Genomic DNA, 24,989 nt, shown 5'->3' on the forward strand with positions numbered 1-24,989 from the left:
CTGACAGAAATGCCGGGATGATCGGTTTATTTTTCAAACACAGTTCTTATATGAAGCGACCTAAAAATCCCCCTATGAGGATTTCAATGCAAATAAAAAAATATGTGAACCTGTATACTGGCGCCCTCTACTGAAAGTGACGTCAGACTTCGGTGCTCTATATGTGATCATACTATAATTTTTTTGCCTTATATTGCTCAATACCGACAGCCGGTCAGCAAGTGGATTCATGAATGTATGTATATTGTATTGTATAAGCCTATAGACAATATTTTAGGCCAATAATTGCCTCCACATTGCCTGGCTGTCGTCGGACTAACACATGTTGCAAAGTGCAACGTTGTCAAGTTGTAGATCGGCTATTTTCAACGCATGACACTATCATACGACAAAGTGTAACTTAACTCCAGGCAGCAATGAAGAGAGAAAGAAAGCGGGGGTGGGCTTTTAAAGATCAGATTAGATATCAGCATTTTAACAAAGGGACAACATCGCACTGCAGTGACTGCACCAAAACAATCCCTTTAGGGTAGTAAACTACTAGTTAGAACATTCTACATTCACTATTGGTAATGAACGTCTTACAACCGCTGTTGTTGTATAATCAAATTAGTTTGAGCTTACATAATCCAACAAAACAAAACAAAAAACACAGAAAATCTGATCAAACAGAGTGTACTTTGTATTACTTAGGTGTATCAATTAGATTATCACTCAGATACCACAAACCTGTTGAGCAGGGAGAATAGCCCTTTGGCAGAGGTGATGAGCTCCACAACAACCTGCAGTGTATGGGCAGGCAGCTTGGTGGTAGTCTGCCCATCATAGGTGTTGACACGCCATCGGCCCTGGATGCCCATTTGAAGGGTCTGGGCTACGGCACGCAGCTTCTCCGTCAGACCACGCAGGCTCTCGCCACCCATACTGTATGTCTGGGGAGTACATTAGGCAGACACACAGTAAAATCCACAAGTGTTCCTCAGAAATCTCCCAAGGGAAGGCAAACGAAAGTTTAGTTGTTTAGCGCATTTCATACACAAAGTGTTTTGCATGAGTACGTCTAACTATGTGGCATAATAATGAAATGCTGTCTCACAGTTTTTTTTTTTTTTTTTAACTCTCAGAACAGTTATGCATGCGTTCACACGGGCAGATACAAAGATTCACAGCATACTGTATTTGTCGCTTTGTATCTCATGTCACTGGATTCCATTGAAAATGAATGGTAGCATCAGATCATGTATCTTTATATCTGCCTAACTGTGAACGCAGCTGAGAGAACATTACAGTAGTCTAACCTACTGGAGATGAAGCCAGGGATCAGTTTATAATAATAAATCTATGCTATATTTTGAAGGTGAAATTAGGTTGACTTTGTTATTAACTTGACGTTCTTAAAATGTTGTTCAGAACCCGAAATTACACCTAGATTTCTGGCTTGGTCTTTAGCCTTCAGAGATGATAAAGAGATGAAAACTGTCACTGATTACCCATTGGAAACAGCAGCAAGTGCTAAATAGAAAAATAGAATCACATTTAAAAGAAAAGAGCTTCTCATGTCTCCCTTCCGTCCTGCGGCTGCCAATATGGTTTTCAAACGAGCAGTGTGAGATGTGACCAAGAGGTTTGGTCCTTGTAAGCCTACCTCATACAGAGGTCTGACCACACAAACCACCCTGAACAATCACATGCACAGTACAATCCTGAGTGTCGACTTAACACACTGAGATTGTAGAAAAGTAACCAAATGAAAGGAGTGCAAGGAGTTACAAATGGACACTCAGGACTTGTACCGTGTGTCATCAAGTGGTCATGAATCTTTCATGGCCTTTTCAAAGCAGTGCTGGTTAATTAAGTGACCGTGTACTTGAGAGAGCATGTGGTCTTGTCATGTTCCATCACGTCTCTCGCAGATCGGACAGTCATTTACAGAATGCGAGCCGAGCACAACACTTGTTGCCGTAAGTACTAGTAAGTACGAGACTTGAGTGCAGATCAAACAGATGTGTGCATCCTCTCAATCTTAATACATCGAGAGGGCGAGAGGCATTTCTTAATGCAGACAGTCGTGCTGTGAGTAGTGAAGGCCAATCTGTTCTCTCTTGTAAAACACTCATCTCCCACAATTGTGCCCATGTGTTAAGCTTTTAGAGATTCGTTTTCTAGAGATTAGATTTTTAAGATTAGTTTTTTATTTGCTTTTCTGCCTTTATTGATAGTATCAAGTGAAGATGGACAGGAAAGAGGGAGAGAGAGCAGAAAAGGTCGTTATGAACGGGACTCGAACACACTGTCAGGCCAAAGCCTATGAGGCATGCGCCTGGACCACTAGGCCAGCGGGCACCCCAGAGAAAGTACTTCTTGTTCAAAACCCACAACACACACTCACACTCACACACACACACACACACACACACAAACACACACACACACACACACACACACACACACACACACACACACACGCACGCACAAAGCACGCATGCACACAGACACAGTCACACACACAATCATCAATCATTAATTTGGACTTTGCATTAAACTGTCGCTAATTCTCAGGCATTTACATTAGTGTGAAGTGTTTACAGGTAATGCAGGGTGTACTAAATTCATCAGCTGGCCATCACGCTGCTCTCCCGTCGTTGCTCTGAATATCATCAGCTACTTTATTCAGCCACCTTCTTCACATATCCACCTGCTTAACCACCTGAACCACAGCATACCTATTCTGGAAGGAACGTTCAGTAAAAATAGCAGATCTACAAGATCAAAACTTTTGGAACGTAGATCGTCTATTTTTGATGAAGAGATTTGGTATAGACGAAAAAAGGTGTACAGAGCAGCTTTACAGCTGTAACTCAATCCTGTTTTTCTAAGACTATAGGGTTTAAGTGGTTAAATCTGCTTGTATCAGAGATAATGTCACTCCTGATCGAAGTCTATGCGCAGATAGCATGCTATGATCAATTAATTGATTGTGTGCTGGCTTGGATTAATGTGACTATACTTTACAGTTCCAATTCATCACAATGAGAACTCACCTTTCAATGTTTTAAAGAGACATACTTTTTTATATTAATGTTATATTATCATTAAAATCTCTTGCAATATCCATCACGGTCCACCAGTCGACCTAACCTGACTCTGCCAGATGGGGGCGGTATTGGGTAACCATGTTCCCCAACACAGCATCCATCTGAGATCGCTCAGGGGATTGAGCTAACACCGAACAGCTCCGGTTCGAACCAATCAGCGTGAGCTAAGGGCGGGATATGTGTGAAACAGGATGTGACGCTATATAGACACGTCAATATGATTGGTTGTGTTTGCATGCCCACACGGTGATAGACAGACGGTCCCATCCAATCATCTACCAAGTATCTTGAAAAAATCGTCATCGAATTTGCTCCCGAGATCCCAGATCCCAATAAGCTGTGAAACAAATTTGTGTAGCAAGCTTCTTGGATCTGGCAGCGTCAGGTTACAGTCGACCCAGGCCCAGGCCAGAAATGTAAGCTGCCTTAGCAGTGGCCTGATGGCTATCAACTCAAGTTGGAACCCTGCCTGGTACTCCCCACCCCAATTAATCCTTCCATGGAAACAAAGGCCATTCTGAGAATGGAAAAAAGGTACTATTGTTTTCCTGAGAATTCTCTGAAAGTTGAATAGAGACTATGAAAGATCAATGAAAGGAGCACGTGAGGAGGAGAAGAGGGGGAGTATATTAATTGCGTTGCAGAAAATGAATGAGAGAGAGACTCACAAGGGTGAAAGGAGGAAGTTTTATTTTTAGCAAACTACAAACACTTCCCAAATTTACATGGAACGGATTAGGTGGATGTACTGTATTTGTGCGAGGACTAAATCGGCGTTGGTTAACTAGTCCTTTGATTTTGCAAAGAAAACTGAAATAACAATTGTATCGTGATGCATGTGACTGACGGTGATCACAAAAGACAAAACTGGGGGATTAAGTGCAAATGCTAATGCAAGCCTCTGCGTCATGGTCCTAATCCATGTAGAACTGAGTGGACCAGCACTTGTAGTGCAAAAAGGTTGCTTGTTGCTTAAATTGTCCGGATTAGTCCAAGTCTATAGCTCATGGTCTATCCAAACAAGACCACGGCCCCATGTAAATTAACAAAAAACCCTTCTGATTCTATTATTAGAACATTGGCAAAAGCAATTTACAACACCTACAGTACATGATGCAGAAATCGATTTCATTATGGTCATAATAAACAAACACACACACACACACACACACACACACACACACACACACACACACACACACACATAATGGTTCTAAACACACACGCACTCACTCACTCACTCACACACACACACCAGTATCCCTCTCTCACCAGGGAGCAGAGTTTCTCCACAGCCTCCAGTATGAGTTCCTGGTGTCCTATCTTGTGGACCCCCAAACGGTCCAGGTCCTGGGAGCACAACTGGAGTAGATCCAGACCTGACAACTGCCACTCCGAGAACGGGTACTGCTGAAGGGTAGGATCCATACCTGATAGCATTGACGCACGCACGTACAGCGTACACACACACACACACACACACACACTCTCACACACACACACACACACACACACACACACACACACACACACACACACACACACACACACACACACACACACACACACACACACACACACACACACACACACACACAAATTTGGCAAATTGTCATGACGTAGGCATAGGCTATTCTTTAGTATCTTGCTGTTGTTATTGTCTCCACCAGGCCGAAGGCATGGGGAGAGAGTATGTTAACGCGGTCGATGCCAAACTTTGCACACACACTCCCTATAATGCCAACGATGAACCTCTGCCCCAGAACGGCCTGTTATCGCACCACTAGGAGGCCGACTTTTGTAATATATTTTTTTATATATTACTCCTCCATATTTTGTCCAAAAATCCCGCAAATAGTTACACAGTATCTCTATAGTCATGTGCTCAAGATGGATCTGTCCGATATTTCATATTCCATCCTAATGGTTAACATTGCCTTTCAAAGTTTGCAGGATTGGCCCGTTTTGAACAAAAAGTGTAAAATCATGAACGCAGTGTGCAATTTAAGTTAAATCTTTCATGCACTTTCCTACTAGGCTGAGGAATATATCCCACCCTTTTCACAATGGCCTGTTATAGCACCACCAATAGGTGGATTTTTGCAAAACAAAGGTGTAAGAACAAATGGCACCCTTTTCACATTGGCCTATTATAACGCCACCAGGAGGCCACAACCTGACCTGGCCAGGTGGAGACCTGTGCCCCGACACACACACACACACACACACACACACACACACACACACACACACACACACACACACACACACACACACACACACACACACACACACACACACACACACTCGAGGGAAAAACTGACAGAAACTCACTGCATGCATAACAGGTAGAGACACATGTGGACATGAATATGCCCACAGAACATAGGATGATAGGGGTTAATGACATTTACTAGTCTCTAAGCCCAAAAGGACTGCTCTTCTTCAAAACATGCAGGTATAGCATGTATTATTATAGGCCTACTAACTTACTTTCACTTTTTTATAGGCTACCATAAATAAAATGCTAAAATAATATTAAAAACAATCACTTTATTCTATTCTATTATTATCAAGCACATCTCGTTTTCTTCAAACCAGTTGTGCAAGCAGTCGGCTTACTATAAGTATATCTTGTGACTTTGTTACAAATGGGTCATTACATGAAAAGGCCTGAATGTTGCAACGCAGTGTGATAATAAGCCATGCATCTATGATGGGACCACCGTTGTTATTTGTAAGGCAGGCAGGTGAGTTCGCTGCATGACAGCTGTGGGAAATATTGGCCTAATGTACAGTAGGCTATAAATCAGCGTAGGCTTATATGTAGGCTATCTTACATACAGAGACATGCATGCCCATAATAAATCACAATGTGCTTTGCTTCTCATTGCAGCAACTTGTGCGTGTGGAAATTCCAAGCATTGTTTTAGCCATACGTTTACAAGCCTTCTGAGTTAAAATTGCTAGTTTGTTCACTTTGTTGACAGCGAAATAGAATAAGATTTGTATGGCCTCTCACTGCTACAGGCCACTTCCTCATTCCACCTTTCCCTTCCAAGAGGATTGTGCCGCGCTTCTATTTTGGACCTAGTTACTGTACGAGCCAAAATACCTGAGAACGAAGAGATCAACTTTATAAAAAGCACAACGCGCCTCACCTTTAAGCCACTCGCTGACTTTCTCCTCACTCCACGACGTTATAGGCTCCATGCTCGGAGTCCTGTTGGAGTCGTTTATTCACTTCCAAGCCGTTCTCGCGGATTTCTACTTCTCCGGATCGTTGAACGAAGGAAAAGTTGATCCTGATCTCGACTCCGACGATGACGATCAGCACCACTCCCCCTCACAGGTAAAGTGTTCCCTGTTGGCCAATAGTGAGGAGCTGTCAGCCGCGTCCACAACGCAGAGACCCTTCCTCCACATACCTGAGAGTCTCCAGGGACGGGGATGGGGTTGGGACTCGATGGAGATGAAAATACATAGAATTAACTGTTTTAAAACTCTCCTCAAGGGTTATTTTCACGCAATATTACAAAGGATTCCCATGGTGGGAGAAGTATGCCGAGTCTTTACTCTTTACTAAGAAATTATAGATAGAAATTATAGATAGACCTACCACAAATTCCACAATGTAGAAATTAATATGTTAAAGGATCAGCTGTATTCAATGTTATATTTTAAGCTACTTGAGTAAAAGAAAGTATTGGCATCAAACTAGCCTACAGTAGAACATTTAATTTTCACCATAATAGGCCTATATTTGTATTGGATTCGAGGCTATAATGCATGGGTTCACCATTTTAATGGAGCTGGGTAAATGTGGGTCTGATTTTAATTATGCCTACTCAGCCTGTATGCTGGGTAGCTTAACATAATAATGTTTCAGTTAATGTGTCACACAAAGTACTGTTCCCTCAGCACAGCCACCACCTGATCCAATCCAAGTGCGCTTGTGCCAACATGGTCTCTCGAGACTGAAGGCCGCTACTACTAATGTGTTAATGCTTTGTATTATTATTATCGGCAAAGTAAAGCTGTCACATATAGGCTAAAGGTTAAATGTACAATATCTGCCTCTGAGATGCATGTATATTGGAGTAGAAGTAGGCTATAAGTATCAAAACATGGAAATACTCTAGTCTAGTAGCCCACTACCACTACTAACTAATTTACTAAAAGGTACATGAGTAAACATATTTGTTACTTTCCAGTTTCCACCAATGAATAACTATTACAAAGTGTATGGTTATTTCTGTCATGTATACGGTGGGAAGATTACGCTGTTCTTTATTTGGAGCAAAAGTCCTAATCCTCTTTTCCAGTCCACGATTAGGCTTTTCTCTTAGCAGAGGAAATGTCTCTTAATGACCACTTACAGAAAACGTGTCCTTGTTTGACCAATACTTCAAATTATATCATAAAAACAGCAGTGACGTTTACAGTAAGCATATTACACCCGGACATAACCATTCATTATTCAAATCAAATGTAAAATTACCAGTAACAATTGATTTAGTTTGGACACAGATACAGTAAGACGCCTGTATGCATCCGCCTATGGGTGACGGCAGACTGCTGGGCGAGCACTGACGCTTTGGCATGGGAGGTCAGATCATATGGAATGTCAGAACAGGTCAGCTTCATATATGGAGATCTAAGGGTGGCAGCGGGGGCAGTGTCTTGAGTGTACAGGGTTTGATGAGGTCAGATGAGGTCAGTTGATGTCAGATCAACATATGGAATGAATTCTGTATTGGCCATATATGGAGCATAATACAATTGTTTTAAGCTGCTGTGGGTGTGTTATTTTGTCTTGAGCACATTACTTTGAGTTAAATAGTGCCTTGGGGAATTCAATGTATAGCTCTGCTCTGCTTTTGTCTACTAATTATGTTCTTTTTTAAATAAGCAATGATTATAATAACGGGCTCAAAGAATTATAATATTGCATAGCAAATTTATAGAAAGTATCTTTGAACGTTTGCAGGTACATTATCATGTATTAACCTTAAATATATAACCTCAGTGAAAATAGTTATGCTACAAATCTTCAAAGCAATTCATGCTCAATTCCTATTTAGTCACATTATACCACAATAGATTTGAATTAAAGATTACCATCTGTAGCCTACTTCTGATCATTGTATCTTGTGCAAATCATATCTACACTGTGTGTTGCAACTTGCACTTGCACAACAATGACCAAGTACACTGCCATGGCAGTGAAAATTGGGTTATATTGTGTCTCAGATGAAAAGGCCAAAGTCAGTTGAAAAAGGTTAACGTGAAAGAGTTGCCCTCTGATATCTGGCACCCCCTGCTGTTTGTCCCTTTCAGCACAGATCAGAGGGTGGAGAAAGGAAAATGGTATGGACAAAAGTCTCAAAAACACTGACTGCCTGAATGGCACAGTGTCCCTGTCAGTATACTGTACATTGTATACAGTATGAATGTATGGCTGTCAAATTGCAACATAACTGACATATAGTTATTATAACTTAAGTTTGCGTGTTCATACTGTACACTGCTGCTACAAAAAGTAGCTATTCTTTTAAAAGAAAAGATAAACGTCAATATCCCTATTTTGGCTTCTTCTTCATATATCATTCATTCCATAGATTGACAGAGGGCCGATGCCATGATTATGGAGGCTGACTGGGTCACTGTACCCTTTGTTTAGTCATATAGATACTGACAAAGATTGGACAATCTAAAGCAGAGAGAGAGATAGAATGTAATATGACATTACAGACTGTAATGTAATATTTTCAATTCACAGTACAAAACTCTCCCCTGTTCCCAATTGAAAATAATGGCACTGGTGCCCTTTTATAATTCAGTTCTGTCTTTAGAATAGTGTGCAGGTAAATGGCGTAATGCATGGATATCATCACCGTCTTTTTTATCACCATTTACTGTAAATGTCTATCATGACGATTCTCTATAGTTTAACCTATTGATTCAGACTATGCCAATACTTTTCAATGTCACCGTAGAAGTGCTGACATGTGTTACTGAAACCAAGGCTTATTTTTAGTTGTTTCTCCAAATTGTCGTACTAAGTAGGTCTGTTTCAGGATCTTGCCTTTGGCCTGCATTTACCCACCCCAAATACCAGGGACAGATTCGTGTTCCAACGTGCCGTTTCTGCTCAGCTGCAGTCATTACTATACTGTAGTGCTAGTCGCTTCAGTTATCAGCAGTCAATGGTTTTCTGTCTCACTGTGTCACTCACAGTTGTTTATCTTACTGCAAAATACATTTTGTGTGACTCATATAACTTGTTTGTTTGTTTGTTTTAAACCCTACAGCAGTGGTTTTCGAGTGTTTTTGGCTCAGGGCCCTGTGAATAAGTTTTTCATCCACTGCACCCCTGAATTATATGTTACTTTATAAAATATTACATTTATGTCATATCACGTTATGTAAACATTAAATCTAACCCCAAGATACAGTATGACACGACACAAGGAAAGCTTGAGAGAATATCTGTTTCCATTAGGATATTGAAAATAATTTTATACTTGACGTTTAACCACTTGAACCTCAGTATCTGGGATCTGGGGTGAACATATTCGCCAAAAATAGCAGATCTAAAAGCTCACAACGTGTCGTGTTGTGGTATTTGTGAGCTTGTAAATCTGCTACTTTTGGCAAGGAGATAGGGCACTACCAGTTACCCCATATCCCTAAACCTTTTTGTCTTTTCTTTTACTATTTTGAAAAGCATTTTAACATTGTTCAACTAGCCGATCTACATTGACACGTTGTGAGCTTGTAGATCGGCTATTTATTAAAAAAGGTTTTTCAAAATAGTAACAAAAAAGAAGTTTAGGGATAAGGTGTAAGAAGGCACTGATAAAAATAGGGCCGAGTGTGCTGCATATAAAGAAATCACACCCATGTGAAGTGAGGGGCGCATATCATCTTACAACATCGAGGAGGGAATTCTAACTCTATGATTGCTATGATTAGGTGATGTAATGATAATGTAAAACAAACGGTGACAAAACAAACATTACATTTTCTTTATTGTTAATGCCGTTTTTAAAACAAACATTGAAATAAAAAACAAACAATAAACCTCTGTCCATTGTCAATGGCGTTTTTAAAACAAACATTGAACTAAAAACAAACATTAAACCTGTATATACCTCAAAAAAGAAATCACACTTGTGTGAAGTGAGCAGTGTCTTTTTTCATGATGATGATGATGTCTGATGATGATGTAGTGATCACGTCATAGTAATTTATTTTGCCATTGACTTGAATGGGAATTGGGGGCGGAATAATAATGCATAAACACACAAAGCCACACGTACACTGTACAGTGCAAGTCAGGGCCATTTTACTTTAAATATTAGAGCTGAAATGTTACTGATGAATTCCAAATTGTATAATAAGTGTTCTGCGGCACGCGTGGACTTGCATCACGGCACCCTATGGCGCCACAGCAAACACATTTTTTTAAAACATTTTGGAGACCCGCTGGCCTAAGAGTCTTCTGTGTGATGATTCGGTTGAGTCACAATTCACAAGCATGCAGAACAAGATGTCACCAGGCAGTATCACATGACCAGTTGTTACGTTTATTAAACATATATATAATAGAGAATATAGTATATTGTACTGGGTTACACTGTTGATCATCACATTTTGGGATGTATTCATTTGTGAGCTTGTAGATTTGCTATTTTCACTGAATGTTCACCTACTTTTGATTAATGTTCTTGTCATTAGTATAGAGATGCTTCATGTGGGTAAATGGTGAATGCCATATAGTCTCTATCTCTTGCAATTCCCTCTCTCTGACAGTAGCCTACTAATCATTAATCGTCCCTAAAAAAAGAAGGGAAAAAAATCTCCCAGCCTATTTTCTTGATAAAATATATTTTCTGTTTTATTTATATTTCAGTTTGACATGGAGTCAGAGTAAAATGTAATCGTGTTAGTGTCATAGAGTCAGTAGACAACACTGGATCATTACAGGTTATTGAGCAGTTAATTAATTTGCTCTCTTCTCTTCTGCCACCCTATTAGGAGAGCATTGTGCATTATGCTCCATTTGAGCTTGATTGAGCGTGAACAGAAGTCTGAAAGTGCTCTTCTTGTATCATGAATGGCCTTGTCATGTGTTATCTCTCAATGGACAACTAACATGTTTTAAATCTAATGATGCACACATTCACACTCACGCCTATTATACACACACATTTGTTCAGTAGCTGCCACCTAACTTTATGTAACACCTTCACAGATTAGGTACACAACAGTACAAGCAAGAAAGAGAGTGCAATAAAAGCACCATCTGTTTGGTTATAAATCAAATTAAGAATGAGGGCAAAACAACTGTCATCTTATCATTCTATCTAGCCTAGTTTGGAGGCTGTTGCTATCGTGGGACTAAAATCTGTCATCTTGGTTGTCTCCGTTCAGACAGCTGATGTTCCTGGGGCGTTTGAGAGCCCCTAACACACACACACGCACGCACGCACGCGCGAACACACACACGCACGCACGCACACTTCACTTCACTTCACTTATCAATAAGCATAAACCAACAAACAACAGTCTAGTGGTGTCTCACGTCATTGCACATGTGTGGGCTGACTGATTTTACCCATGATCCTTCACTTCCAGCCAACAGTGTGCTACTGTGTGGTGTTCCCCCCAGGGTCGTTATTAACTCTCAATGGGGAACACCTCTGAGCCACGACCATCGCCTGTGATGTCACAATGGTTGCACAAAGAAAAGGAAGAGGTTCCCTGTTGCCCTTGGTCATTGGCGCTGATGTGGTTAAGGCACTGATGCGATTAAGTGGTTAAGGCGAGCCAGCACATAGGCTTTGATGACTGACAGTGTGTCCCGGATTTGATTCCCGAGCCTGGTGATTGATTTGCTGCCTGTCACTCTGTATGTCACTCTCTACACTGTCCTATCGATTAAAAGGAAAATGCCACCCCCAAAAAAATTGCCATTTGTATACTGCATACTACGGCATACTGCAAATTTCCATTGATCTAAAAGTGTTTATTTGGTGTTTATCCATTTGTAACACTGGATTTGACTGTCTATGGTCACTATAATGGAAAGTATTTCCTGTCTAGACATAATAAGTCCGACAGGCTGTCAGTGTATACATTAATATTCTATTAAGTAAGATATGTTAATACGCCTTATACATGTATTAAGCATGTTTCCCTTATGGTCATTCATGTGGTCTTAAAGACGCATGCACTAATGTTTACTTCTGTGATCTTAATAAACTGTACTGATTTTTAAAGAGCAAAATCTGCCTTTTCCGTTTTGCGAGGGCTTACTAAGGCATAGCGAGGATCATGGCCTGGTTCCTCTTTAAATGTCCTCCTGTTGATGTTCTTTTCATTAGACCCTAGATGCAACTTTTGCCTCTTGGCCATACTATATGTCTGGAAGCCATGCATCTCGCCAAGGGGCCATGTATAAAGCATTCCCCTGATGTACTGGCACCCTTGAAGAGAAATGACGGAGAGAAAGGCAGTTATACTCTACACCAAATGTCTTTGCAGAAAAATAGCCAATTGGCTATTTTCACCAGTTGCCCCTCCAGAGTAGGTTCAAACAAAGTGGTTAAGAGGGAATGAGACATTTTTTTGAATGAGAGAAATAAGCAGAGACAAACTGAGAAGAGAAGAGGAAAAAGAGAGCACCAAAGAAGAGAGGCAGAAAAGGAGAGGAGTAATGACCTGTGGGGCTATGCTGCTAAATAACCCAGTCCAATGCAGAGTTATGAGGTACCATGAGGCTGCTATTGGCAGCTGCTTATCCATCACACAGACAATGCTGAGGGTTATTAGAGCTAAGGGATGCCATTGACTTTGACTGTTCCCTTCCCACATAATGTGATGGATAACCCAGCTTCCTCTTGGTGTCATTTTAACCAACCACCCTCTGAGCAATGTGGCAAGGCTTTGTCCAAGTGCAATAGAAAACATATTAGCTGTATGTATGGAAACCACAAGAGCTGTGCGTGAGCGCGTGCATGCGTGTGTGCATGTGTGCACATGTGCGTGCATGCGTGTTTGTGTGTGAGCATGCATGTGTAGGATGTGGCAGTGGTGGCTTAGGGGTAGAGTGGCTGGATGGTAACTGCAAGGTTGCTGTTAGCCTTCGATAAACGCGCTATATAAATGCACCATTTACCATTTAGGATGGGAAACAACCTGCAGTTACAAACACAAATGTCTACAGTATATCCATGAATTCACCAATGTGTGAGCCGGTCCCTCTACTCACAGGTCAGGTAGGCAAACATTTTGTTTGAACAGAAGAAAATCTGAGACAGCCAAAACATGATGGAAACTGTATTTACACATGAGTGAACTGTCCACACAGGTGTAATAACTCAATTAACCCGTAAGGGTCCATAACGTCCATTTGCACACTTTCATCGTTAATAACACTCTGGATTTTACTGTGAAGGTGTGGTTCAGTATGTGAATCATAAAAAACATGGTTATTACTCTACCAAGGGATACAAAGTCCAGAAGAACTACTGACAGGACTGTGTAGGACTGGGTGTGTGTCTATGCTGAATGCGTTTCAACTTGTCAGATGACAAGTTGAATTAATAACAGGTTAACCACTTAAATCCTATATATATATGTCTATATGTCGTTGAACAGACTGTTGAACTCAAGTCTGTTCTTTGACTCATCTTTTCTCCCTCTGCAACAAATATCTTTGCTGAAAACAGGTGATCTACGTGCACACAGCGTGTAACAACGCAACGGGTTGTGAACTGGTAGAGTGGCTATTTTCGCTAAATGAGTGCCATGTCCAGAATAGGCACGCTATGCTTCAAGTGGTTAACAATGAAACCTATGTTGTAGGTTGTAGGTGAGGTCAGCCAACCCCTTTCACCACCATCTTGTGTTTAAGATACACCACACAAACATCAAAAGAGCTCCCCTTTGGACACCCGATACGTACAAGTAGAGTTTTGTGCCTGTTCATTGTTTCGTTTCATTTGTAATTCAACAAAATGCCCTCCCTTCATATTGACTCGCTCTAGTTGCCAATAGTAACCAAAAGCTGGCCAAGAGAGTAGAAGCCACTCAGCCTTGAATGGAGCAAGAAGAGTGGTGGAGGCTGTACTCTACTATTATATAAGATTACATGGATCATCGTTGGAAAAGCTGTTATCAATGGATAACATGAATGCATTGAATCAATGTAATATCAGCGCAGTATCCAAACACATTCTATTCTATTCTATTCTATTCTATTCTATTTGCCGGTGAGGGTCTGAATACAAATTGCAGATTCAAATAAATGGCTGTAAATGATGATCATAGTGTATTTCTGAGCTTTGAGTTCTCACAGCCAGGTCACAGCAACATTAAAAGTCTACACATTCTGTGGATGCTGCATGTCCTTCTGTGATCACGATGGTGCTAGACTGCTAGTATTCATTATCTTCTTTTGATGCAGTAGAGATGATTGAACAATGCAATCTCTCTTTGAATGCCCACCAGGCCACCATCAACATGTTCTCTTCTATAGATGCACCTGCTGCAGCACGGCCAGTGCACGGCCCATAAGCACATCATCATCATATCAAAGTAGGCTGCTGTTCTTTCAGTACCATCATATTGCATTACGTATTTGCAATGCATACATTTCACCAGACGATGGCGTATAATAAGCAGTAGTAGGGCGGCGCTAAACCAGGAGGGGGATGGATCATGGGATGGATGGATAATGTTCCTGCTGGAGTCAGTCGGCCAATGACAGCTCGAGTTCCTGCACACCGAAAATAGCCGATCTGTAAGCTCACAGGGCGTCGCAGCGCGACGCCTCGTGGGCTTGTAGAGCGGCTATTATCGGTGCGCGACACCGTCGTACGACGAGGCACAAAAAACAGGCTTCACAAATCACAGTCAGTGAAGCGCTCGGCTCTTTGCCCTGAACGCGCTGCTACTAGTAGGAAAGCTGACGGGCGGGCAGAGAGAAAGAGATTTCCCTCACTGTCCAAGGAAGGGATAATATATCACTTTATTACAAGGAGAAGAAAACCTAAGATCTAAATACGTCGTCGACTGCACAGATAACAAGGACGTTGGCTTAAATGTACCTTTGGAAGTCGTATTTGCAGTGATTCGGGATTGTGTTCTTCTCCCTGCTGTCAAACCCCCAGGGTTGCTGAGCTGGAACACCTGAGGAATCTTCGTTTTATTTCCACGATTTAATCATAAAGGGATATCGTTTGTTTTGTTGTAAGCCCTCTTGTTGTGCTTCGTGCGACTTGCATGCTGTCTTCTCTACCCGGGGAGAGCAAAGTCAGCGCTTATAATCAATCTTCTCGTCTCTACCTGGACTTGTGACCAGACTGGGAGCCCCTGAATATCGCCCAAGACTTAACTGAAGCTATTCTGGAAGTCTGGACGGAAGAGTGAACTAACTATAAACTCAAAATTCAGAAGTCCAAATCCTGCAAACATGCCTCTTGCGCAAATCGCGGAACCATGGCCCACAATGGAACTTGTGCAGCTCGAAACGGAGGTAAATGACTGTTGCAGTTCACCACTTAGTTAAATGTATTGATTGAAGTGTTACAACTATAATGATTTGACCATCAGTTCCTTCCCAGTCACCCATCGACCAGGAGTTAATTGGTCCATTCATTTGTGACGTGAACAGATCAAACAGACCAACTGTAGTCATAACATAGTTCAGCTGAGCTTCAAACTTCAACTTGATTGTCACACCACAGGTTACCCACACACAGTGTAAAACAGTGGGTGAAAATAAATCTTCCATCTTTGCTTACAGTACCAAACATTGTACATACGTTGAAGTTTTAACAGTTTATTCATTTTATAGTAAAGAAGACAACAAATCATAATTGGGGATGTGCCTAATGTTTACAAAAATATATATTTTGCCTAACAATACAAGGGGGTAGTCAACGCAAATATGCAGACCAGATAAAGTAAACGTTAAAAAACAAAATATATCTATAATGACTGAATTAATCTAGGATCCATCATATGGTTATCTTGTGTACCACACTCATTCATTGATATAACTGTTGACATGTTTTTATAGTTGGTGCAGGCATACATTAAATATGTATACCACACACCAGACTAGAGGAATTAAAATATGTGGCTAATTGTGGGACAGTCTGATACGTATTTGCCATCTAGATTGATAACTCTGCCAGAGTTTACAACTGAAGAAACAAGCCTATTTGATCTGCAGTCCAGTCCAGTGCTCAGCCATACTGCTGCTGCTCAGTTGACTATATAATATTACAGTGTTTCTTAACCTGTGGGTCCCCAAATCATTTTAGGGCAGGGCTTAAAGTTCTCAGTCCTGGGACGGATTTCAGTCCTGAGAATTTCATAGGGATCATTTAATGAGATCAGTGCAGATTTGCAAAAAAACATTTTCAGTCTTGGGATTTCTTTTTTTGCTTTAAGTTTTGGTTTTAGGGGGGTCCCCAAATGGTTTGCTTAATGTGCAACATTGTGTTCTCACTCAACAGTAACCAAACCAACATACAGTACAAGTATATGCGGTATCTGCACATTTCTAAAGTGGCAACTTAAGGATTTTAGACATTTTTAACACCTGAATTGAAAGATTGCATTTGTGAACATGTAGCTCAGCTATTACGTCCTAGAACCTAGTCAATGAAAATGTAACTCCTACTCCTACTCCACCAAGTAGGATGGGGGCTCCCCATTTCAAATTGCATTTTTTTTGGGGGGGGGTCACAGCCTGAAAAGGTTAAGAACAAAGGGTCTATATTGTATAATCTGAATGAAAGTTCTTCATTCTCTGTGGACTCGCATATTTGTCTGATATTAAAGAATTAAGAAGAAATAATTAATTGGATTTTTCTGCCTCTGCAGAATGAAGCTATAATTTATACTCTGTAGACTAGTATTTGTGTCACTGGAGTATACATTATAAGCTTAAATAGCGTTTAGGACAAAATGCCCCAGGGTAGCATTGTAGCATGCTGCCTTACCGTAATTCAACTAATTATAATCAGTGGAAAAACCTAATGAAAGAGATGTCCCTTTCTTTGTAATATTATTAGTTTTAGATTGTATTAAATGTTATCCCTACGTGCCTACTATGTGTCCTATTTATAGGATTAACTCACTGCACCATTTAAGCTACGTAATACGTACAATACAGTACATGTTATCATTCTTTTGGTAGGAAGGCAATTTGAGATAAGGAACATTGAGTTGGGTAACTCAGTTACAGTATGTAGGCCTACTTCCTGAAGTAGAAGAAAGACCCTGTAGATTCTTATCATTCAAGTGTAGCAAGGCTATGGCATACAGTGGATATGCCATAGCCCATAGCCATTGTTGTTGAACTGTTAACTTTTCTATGAACACAAACAGGTTGTAACAACCTGTTTGTGTTCATAGAAAGGCACCACCACTCACTATAATGCATTGTTATTTGCAGCCTGCTTGCATGGATCCACTCACATAATTATAATTTAGTGAAATACTTTTAGTTTGTGGATATACTCAAATGGAGCTGTGATTTCTAAGCACTTAGATGCAGAATAACTGGGAGTGAAACACTTCCCATCTTGGATGTGCTGCTGCTGTCTAAACTGTATTTTGGCTAAAGTTTGGCTAAAATGTTGCCTACAGTATATGCCTATAATCAGTAGTGCCATGTGCCAATCTCATGGCAGTGAGGTTTTCGAAGCACACATTTTCTTTTAGGATCAGATGGGACCCTGAAATCAAAAGGTCTCATTTCATTTTCAGCAACTGGACATCTAAGATGAATTCAGTATATAACAACAGGATGTGTTGCCTTTAGAAATCTGTCTGTGTACCTGAGAGTTCCTGTCAATCCTGTGCTAGCTAACTCTGAACTAGTTTAAAGTATTATCCTTTTTCTGTGTTTCTTTCTTCTGTAATTGGATATCTAGGACTGTCTAGCTGTTGTTTGGACAAGCGAAGGAAGCTTTGAATTCATACTCTGTTTCCCATCTCCTTTTTAATGAATAGCTTTCTATGTGCAGTACCAATGCATTATGCCATGGTGTCCTCAATGACATTCCTAGATAGCAGCAATTAATTCATGCACCTGACCTCACCTCACTAGGTTCATTTGATTATAGACGCATCCCCTCTCTCTGCCCAGCATCATATCCTTTGCTGCTGAATAATTACTCCTACTCAATAAATCCAGGGTGTTAAGTCGGAGTGAAAAAGAATACTCGTACATTTACTACATTATATTAATAAAACACATTGCGTGGAATAACAGGAAAGTATGATAACCCCCCCCCCCCCCCAAAGCTAGCCAGCAAGGGAGTTTGATAGGAAGAAAGATCCACAGTAATGCTAGATGGCAGACTGATATTACCATAATTATTCACAAAACACTCAGTGATGAGAGGTGGGACTTATTCTCACAACTCTAGCTTCTTCACAAAATTCTGGGCCTAATTCATGAAAATCCAAAGAGGCCTATATTAATAAACGTGCTATCATCTATGTGCCACTAACATGGCTTCCTATACATCCCAGCAGTGCTACCACTAGAGACTTCAGAGTCTATCAGTGTACTTAGACAGCAATGAGTAATTCCGTTACAGCAGTCTGGGTCAGACAGCGTCACATGGGATATGTCCCGTTTAGCTGGCATCCCAGAAGCCTCTCTTACTCATTTACTATGTCACTAGCCCTGGCATCCAGATGCGTACTCTTGGGTCTTGGTGAGACAGAGTGACGGCTCTAGGCTGAGATTGATGGACCAGAGAAAGAGATTTTAGACAGTGTTGGTGAACATTGATGTAGTGGCAGAGGGACATGGAGCCCAGGGAGATTTCCCAGATAGTGATGAAAAGATGGATAGTGATGGGTGAAGCCTAGTTTATAGTTTGTTGCATGAATGTATAGCACATTAAAGTAAATAACAGATTTTTAAGAGCAAAAAAAGCTTTGTGGTTTTCAGTTTTGCTGACACATTTCGTCTGACAACGTGTAAATTAGCCTCAGGGTTGTTTCTGACTGTCTCAGAGGCCCCTAAGCAACATCCCCTCTCATCGTCGGACAAGCCTTTCAATGGTGTTTCCTATAATCTCCATCCTCCATACACATTTGAGCTGGTTTCAAAAGAACATTTTTGAATAGAGCGCTTAAGTGGTTAAAGTTTAGTTTGTGTATTTTATATTTACTTCAAATATTCTTCGTCAAATGTTCTTTTCATATATTGAAGTTTGGTAAACTTAACGAAAAATGTCATGATTTTTCACTGCAAATTATTGGTCAAAACATCTGTAATCGGTTGCTGTGGACTTTCCAAACTTGGGATCGGCATCAGAGCCACTAATCTGGCATTCAGTTGGGAATTCTATTCTACTCTCCCTTCAGCCAAATTGTGTGGTTTCTTTAAGAAGCAGTAAAGCTTCAATGTGTTTTGGTGTCCTAAAAACACTATTTATTGCAAAAAACTGCTCTGAGCCCTCAGACAGAATCTGAGCTGCATGATGGGAACCAAGTGAAGGGCTGTTATCAAAGTTATACTCTACTGGCTTAAAATAAATAAATAGTAAATAAATTAGCAAAAATAGGCAATCCAATTTTCAAACATTTATGGAACTTTTTTTTACTCACTGAAACATATTTTAGCTCGTACATTGTACAAGTATCTGCTTGTTTTGAAACCAGAGAAGTGCTATGAACGGGAATTGGATCGACTGCCATGCTGTGCAAGATGAGGACAGACGTATACAATGGCAGTGTATACGTCTGTCAATGGAAGTTCTGGAGCCAGGAATCTGTACCTGGTCCTCCTTTTCACATTGCGTCATGTTTGTGCTTCTATTTTCACTAAATGTTCTCCTATTATCACATGCCCAGGCCAGAATAGCGATGCTATGATTCATGTGGTTCTAATCCTGTGTGAATCGCCTCGATGAGATGAGCTCCAACAAATTATCCCCAATCTGCTCTTGTTGTGTCGTGAGCCCATGCTATTACCAGATTAGCGATGTGGTGTCCACATGATTCGTTTAGCACCCCTAGCACTCATTGTTTTTTGCCCATTGCTACTACACATATGCTGTTTGCCATATCATTCCTTCAAAATGTGTGATCTTCTGAAAAGATGGCGCATAGTTATGGATAAAATAATCCCATTTAGTTCGAATATATTTATCATTATTATTATCTTTATGGTGACATTTTTGTATTTTTTTAATATTCTTAATGCATTTGTTGCTCATTGTTTAGTGCTACATTTGTCCTGTATGTACTGTAATGACCGCAATGATTTTTATATATTTTTTGCTTTCTTCATGTTCTCCCAATTTAGTAGTTTTCCGCCCTCTAGTCCCTGTCATACTCCAGTTGTAGGTGATCAGGTGACCGGTTTAGTAAATACAGAGAGATGAGCGGTGAGTTGCTTATCACCGCGGTGTGACGTCATATGTTTTCGGTGGTCACTTTATCACATCTAAAACTAGGCCTAGTATGAATAGGCCTTTGCTGTTTGATCTTGGGGAGGGTGTTGTCTCCTGACAGTGAGGAGTTCCACTGGGAAGAACGACACGAATTCTACTGCTGAACAGTAGAGATGTACCGATGCCATTTCGATTCCGATACGCATAATTTATCGGTCCATAGCGAGTACTGATCCGGACCGATATGATAATTTTAACAAATAAATCTAGGACCGTGGTTCTAAAAGTGGGGTCCAGGAAGGGGGTTCCAAATGGACCCCAATGGACCCTTACAGGTTTGTAACTCTTGAGTTATGGGGGTCCTTGAAATTAAAATGCCGGATGCAGCATTGACAATTTTAACCACAATTTCACGATTACAGTTCTGTGAACAGCTAAAATCACAAAATCACTTTTCGTAGACAGTAGACAGGCCTTTTTCATAGGCCTTGATTACAATGGGTTAACACGAAGTAGTCACATGGCATGTAGTTAATGAGTAACTCGTAATGAAGTGATCGCCTTATTAAACATTGGTGTGCCTTTTCCTGTTGGCTATATGCCAATCTAAATCCCAAAATGAGATTTGAATTACATTCTTCTTATTGGTGATAAGAAAGTAAGATAAGAAAAGCTTGTGGTACTGTAGATGTGAGAAAAGGCAGAGAATACTGGAGGAGTTCGCATTTTACACTAGGAGTTGAGTGTGTGAAAGACAGTGAAAGGTTAGGGTTAATAAATGGAATGTGTGCCATTGTCTAGTCCCAGAGTCAGGTGTGGTCAGCAGTGTCGACTCAGCTACTCGACTGTGTGCATGCATACACACGTGGATCCATGAGTTCATGTCTCTCTCATCTCTCTCTCACTTTCTGTGGGTGTGCTGCTGTGCACATGCAAGAGTGCGTTTGTGGGCTTAGCTGCAGCTAATCTGGGTGTGACCTCTAGAACACTTGGGCAGGGCTGTGGGCGTGCAGTAAAGGAGAATGGGTGAAGGCATGTGGGAACACGGTTCCTAGTTTGATATGTGCTCCGTAATGTCCTCTTTAACTTTTACAGTTAACACATGTCCCATTGGTGAGGCCGTGTGTGAGTGTGACTTTAGTGTATTTTTGACAGTGAGGACATTGATGCTGCTATAACTACCTGGTGCAAATTCACTGCTTTCACAAGTAAATCGCAGAGTAGTGAGAAATATTTCCATGTGGTGGAAAACGTGATTTGGGGGTTTGTGAATTGCTTTAAAGCAGTATGTGTTGATTGTGTGGCAGTGAATTACTACTCTGTCTGCGACATTGTGTCTGCTTGTACAGTACAGTAGGTGTGTGATTATGTGTGCACATTTAGCAAATATGATGATGATTACAGGTAAGGCAGGACATGTCACATGATTATTGTATTGCTTTGTTGCTAGGTTACAGGGCAGTGTTGTTGTCATAGCATTAACACTTAAGATGTATCTATTAACCACACATGACCTGTGATGAACACTTTAAATTTGTTTGCTTTCCCATTCTTTCTTTTTTATTTAATAGGTTGGTCTGGCTATAGTATGCTTGGCACCTGTAAATTATTTTGCTTTGAACTCACCCCAATTTGTGGGTGTTTCTGTGTCTGTTTATGCACAACACAGTATTCCAAATGCATCTAGTAAATGACTTGGAAAATGCTTTAGTTTGAGCTGAAATGTAAACGACACACATTTGTGTAACTTTCTTTTTTAGTGTGTGTGCATGTGTGTGTGTGTGCATGTACTCTGCTCTCACTAAGGAAGCCCAGGGGGGGCATGTAGTTAACTGGGCCACTTGGATCAGTCATGCAGAGCTAATGATGTTGAAACGTGTGGGGCTTCAATCTCTGGAAGGCAACGCTAGGCATACACATTCACATATGCACAGCACACGCACTCACACACTTCCTAGGGAGTCCAACTGTTGCCCCTCAACATCCCGGGTTAAACAGCAGCCACACACATCGTGCTAAAGGGAGAAACTGTGAAGGAAGAAAGGTTCAACTTCAATATTGTCTTTCTAAGACCAAAAATGACATAGTAGACCTACTGTAGAAATTATAACAGAGGAACATGAGTTCCTTACACTCGGTCTGTCTCCTCAATTCTCTCTCACGTACAGGTCAGGATAGCTGTTACAGCTCAGGATGGTTCAGCCAAATATGACCTTCAGTCACTTCATGGCCATCATCAGTGTCCAGTTGGTCTGTTAGGAGAAAATGCGTTATACCTTCCAGCTTCCACCCAGGCTACACTATATTGTATTTACTAGTCCTTACCCGTTCGAAGAAAGATCATAACCTATTATTGATACATGCATTTTAGATCGTTGAGAGAGAGAGAGGCTCGCCTCGTTCTCAAGAGATCGTGCATTAGTAATCATAACCCGACAATGTTGTGCGAAGGGTGTGGAGGCATGCCGAGCGCCATCGAGTTTAGAGATGGATTCATAAGCAAGCAGCAGACAGACAGACAAACATCTCTCAAATTAATAGTTAGATTTGTTTTCAAATTAGAGTAGTCAGGAAGTGAATTCAGCCCGTTTCCAAATGCACCATTGGATTGGTACAGTGAAGGGGGTATTGTGGGCTATTACAAATAGAGTCAATTAGATTCAGATTTAGGCCTCTGCCCGAGAGAAGGCCTTTATGTCTCTTAAACATGGTAGAGCTTATTTCGTCTCTGCCACTACAGTACCTCTCGTTGTGGTTTCCTCTCTCTGTGCTGTGTCTAGAGGACAGTGAGTTAGTTTGTCACTGTTTTGCTTATGTTTGTGCAGTATAAAGGAAGGGAGTGCGGCAGAGGAAGTGTGACTTCAGGGTTGTCCCTCTCTTCTTCTATCAAACAAAGCTCACAAAGCTCATAGCGGAAGAGGGGTGGGGGTGAAGGGGCCTTTGTTTTAGGTGTGTGTGTGTGTGTGTGTGTGTGTGTGTGTGTGTGTGTGTGTGTGTGTGTGTGTGTGTGTGTGTGTGTGTGTGTGTGTGTGTGTGTGTGTGTGTGTGTGTGTGTGTGTGTGTGTGTGTGTGTGTGTGTGTGTGTGTGTGTGTGTGTGTGTAATGTCCTTTATCCGCATTGCCATATATTTTCATTAGCTTTGTGTGAAAGCGGAGTGAGATGTACACATACAGTACTGTGAAGGTTGATTTATACTAAATAGAAAGAAAACATGTACATTGTTTATTTTCAATTCATAAGACTATCGAGTCTCTAATTTTGGGCATGGGACTATTTCTTAAAAAAAAAGGTCCATAAATGTTTGAAAATTGGATTGCCTATTTTTGCTAATTTATTTACTATTTATTTATTTTAAGCCATTTCGCAATAGGTGTCTGCAGTCCGAGGCAATGTCTATTTGAGGTCCTTGGTCTAGAAATGTTTGGGGACCTCTGCTGTAAGGACTTGATGTGACTGAAAGCTTGTGCTCTTGCTCTGTGTCAAATAATTACCCTTTTGAACAGCACTACAGCACTACCACCAGAGCAAAGAGGAAAAAAATGTGTCGGCTCTAGATTATTAGGTTTATGGTAGGAGGAAAGTGTTGATAATAAGTGTAGATGTACTGTCTCTACACACACACACACACACACACACACACACACACACACACACACACACACACACACTCAGTGAATAGTCTCGATGTCTTTATTCCCTCTCTTTCTCTCTCTCTCTCTCTCTCTCTCTCTCGCTCTCTCTCTCTGTGTCTCTCTTTCATAAACTGACAGTCTCTCTTGTCTGCTGTCTTTACAGAATGGGCAGAGCACAGCCGAGGAGGGAGATACGCCTGCTGTCAAGGTACAGTGACGAGTTTCTCTGGACACACACGCACACGCGCATGCACGTGCGCGCACACACACACACACACACACACACACACACACACACACACACACACACACACACACACACACACACACACACACACACACACATACAGTGTGTGTGTATATATATATATATATATATTGATGCACGATATAATCGGTAGAATATCGAAATCGTCCATAAAAATGCCGTATCGGATCGATCTCAAAATAATCCAGATCATTTTCACAGATATTGATGACGCAATAATAATGTCAATGACTCGGTCGCTTTTGTTTTGTGTATCTCTAATGTTTGAAGGCAGCATAATCCGTATAATATCGGAATCGGCCAGAATCTGTATCGGCCGATATGACCCTGCAAATAATCAGAGATCGGATATCGGTCATAATTTCATAATCGTGCACTCCTAATATATTATAATATATATATATATATATATATACACATACACATACACATACACACACACATACACACACACAGTACACAGAAGATCCTTTCAAACATGTCTTTGAGCCTGTACTGTATTATTAAATGAAGGTCAAGTAGCCCGAGAAAGGAGAAAACGTTTCCCAGATG

At 40.9% G+C, this 24,989-nt stretch overlaps 2 protein-coding genes across 3 annotated transcripts in view; one reads left to right on the plus strand and one right to left on the minus strand.

Annotated features, from left to right (window-relative positions):
- The window catches only part of cnksr1 (connector enhancer of kinase suppressor of Ras 1), a 41,970-nt gene extending 35,591 nt beyond the window's left edge, over window positions 1–6,379 (minus strand). Inside the window, 3 exon segments of the mRNA XM_083791272.1 lie at window positions 730–932; window positions 4,368–4,525; window positions 6,257–6,379. Of these exon segments, the coding sequence (XP_083647398.1) occupies window positions 730–932; window positions 4,368–4,525; window positions 6,257–6,308 (413 nt within the window). The 5' untranslated portion in view covers window positions 6,309–6,379.
- Window positions 6,307–24,989, plus strand: part of rps6ka1 (ribosomal protein S6 kinase a, polypeptide 1) — a gene marked incomplete at its 5' end in the record, with an annotated part of 76,385 nt that continues 57,702 nt past the window's right edge. The window contains 2 exons of one of the 2 annotated variants that reach the window (XM_083791269.1): window positions 6,307–6,447; window positions 24,333–24,377. In XM_083791269.1, the coding sequence (XP_083647395.1) occupies window positions 6,307–6,447; window positions 24,333–24,377 (186 nt within the window). Of the gene's footprint in view, window positions 6,448–15,504; window positions 15,643–24,332; window positions 24,378–24,989 lie in introns of those variants that run through there. The other variant, XM_083791268.1, reaches the window with a different exon arrangement.

Source organism: Protomyctophum parallelum (assembly GCF_964188405.1).
Source record: "Protomyctophum parallelum genome assembly, chromosome: 20".
In the NCBI taxonomy this organism is placed as follows: Eukaryota; Metazoa; Chordata; class Actinopteri; order Myctophiformes; family Myctophidae; genus Protomyctophum; species Protomyctophum parallelum.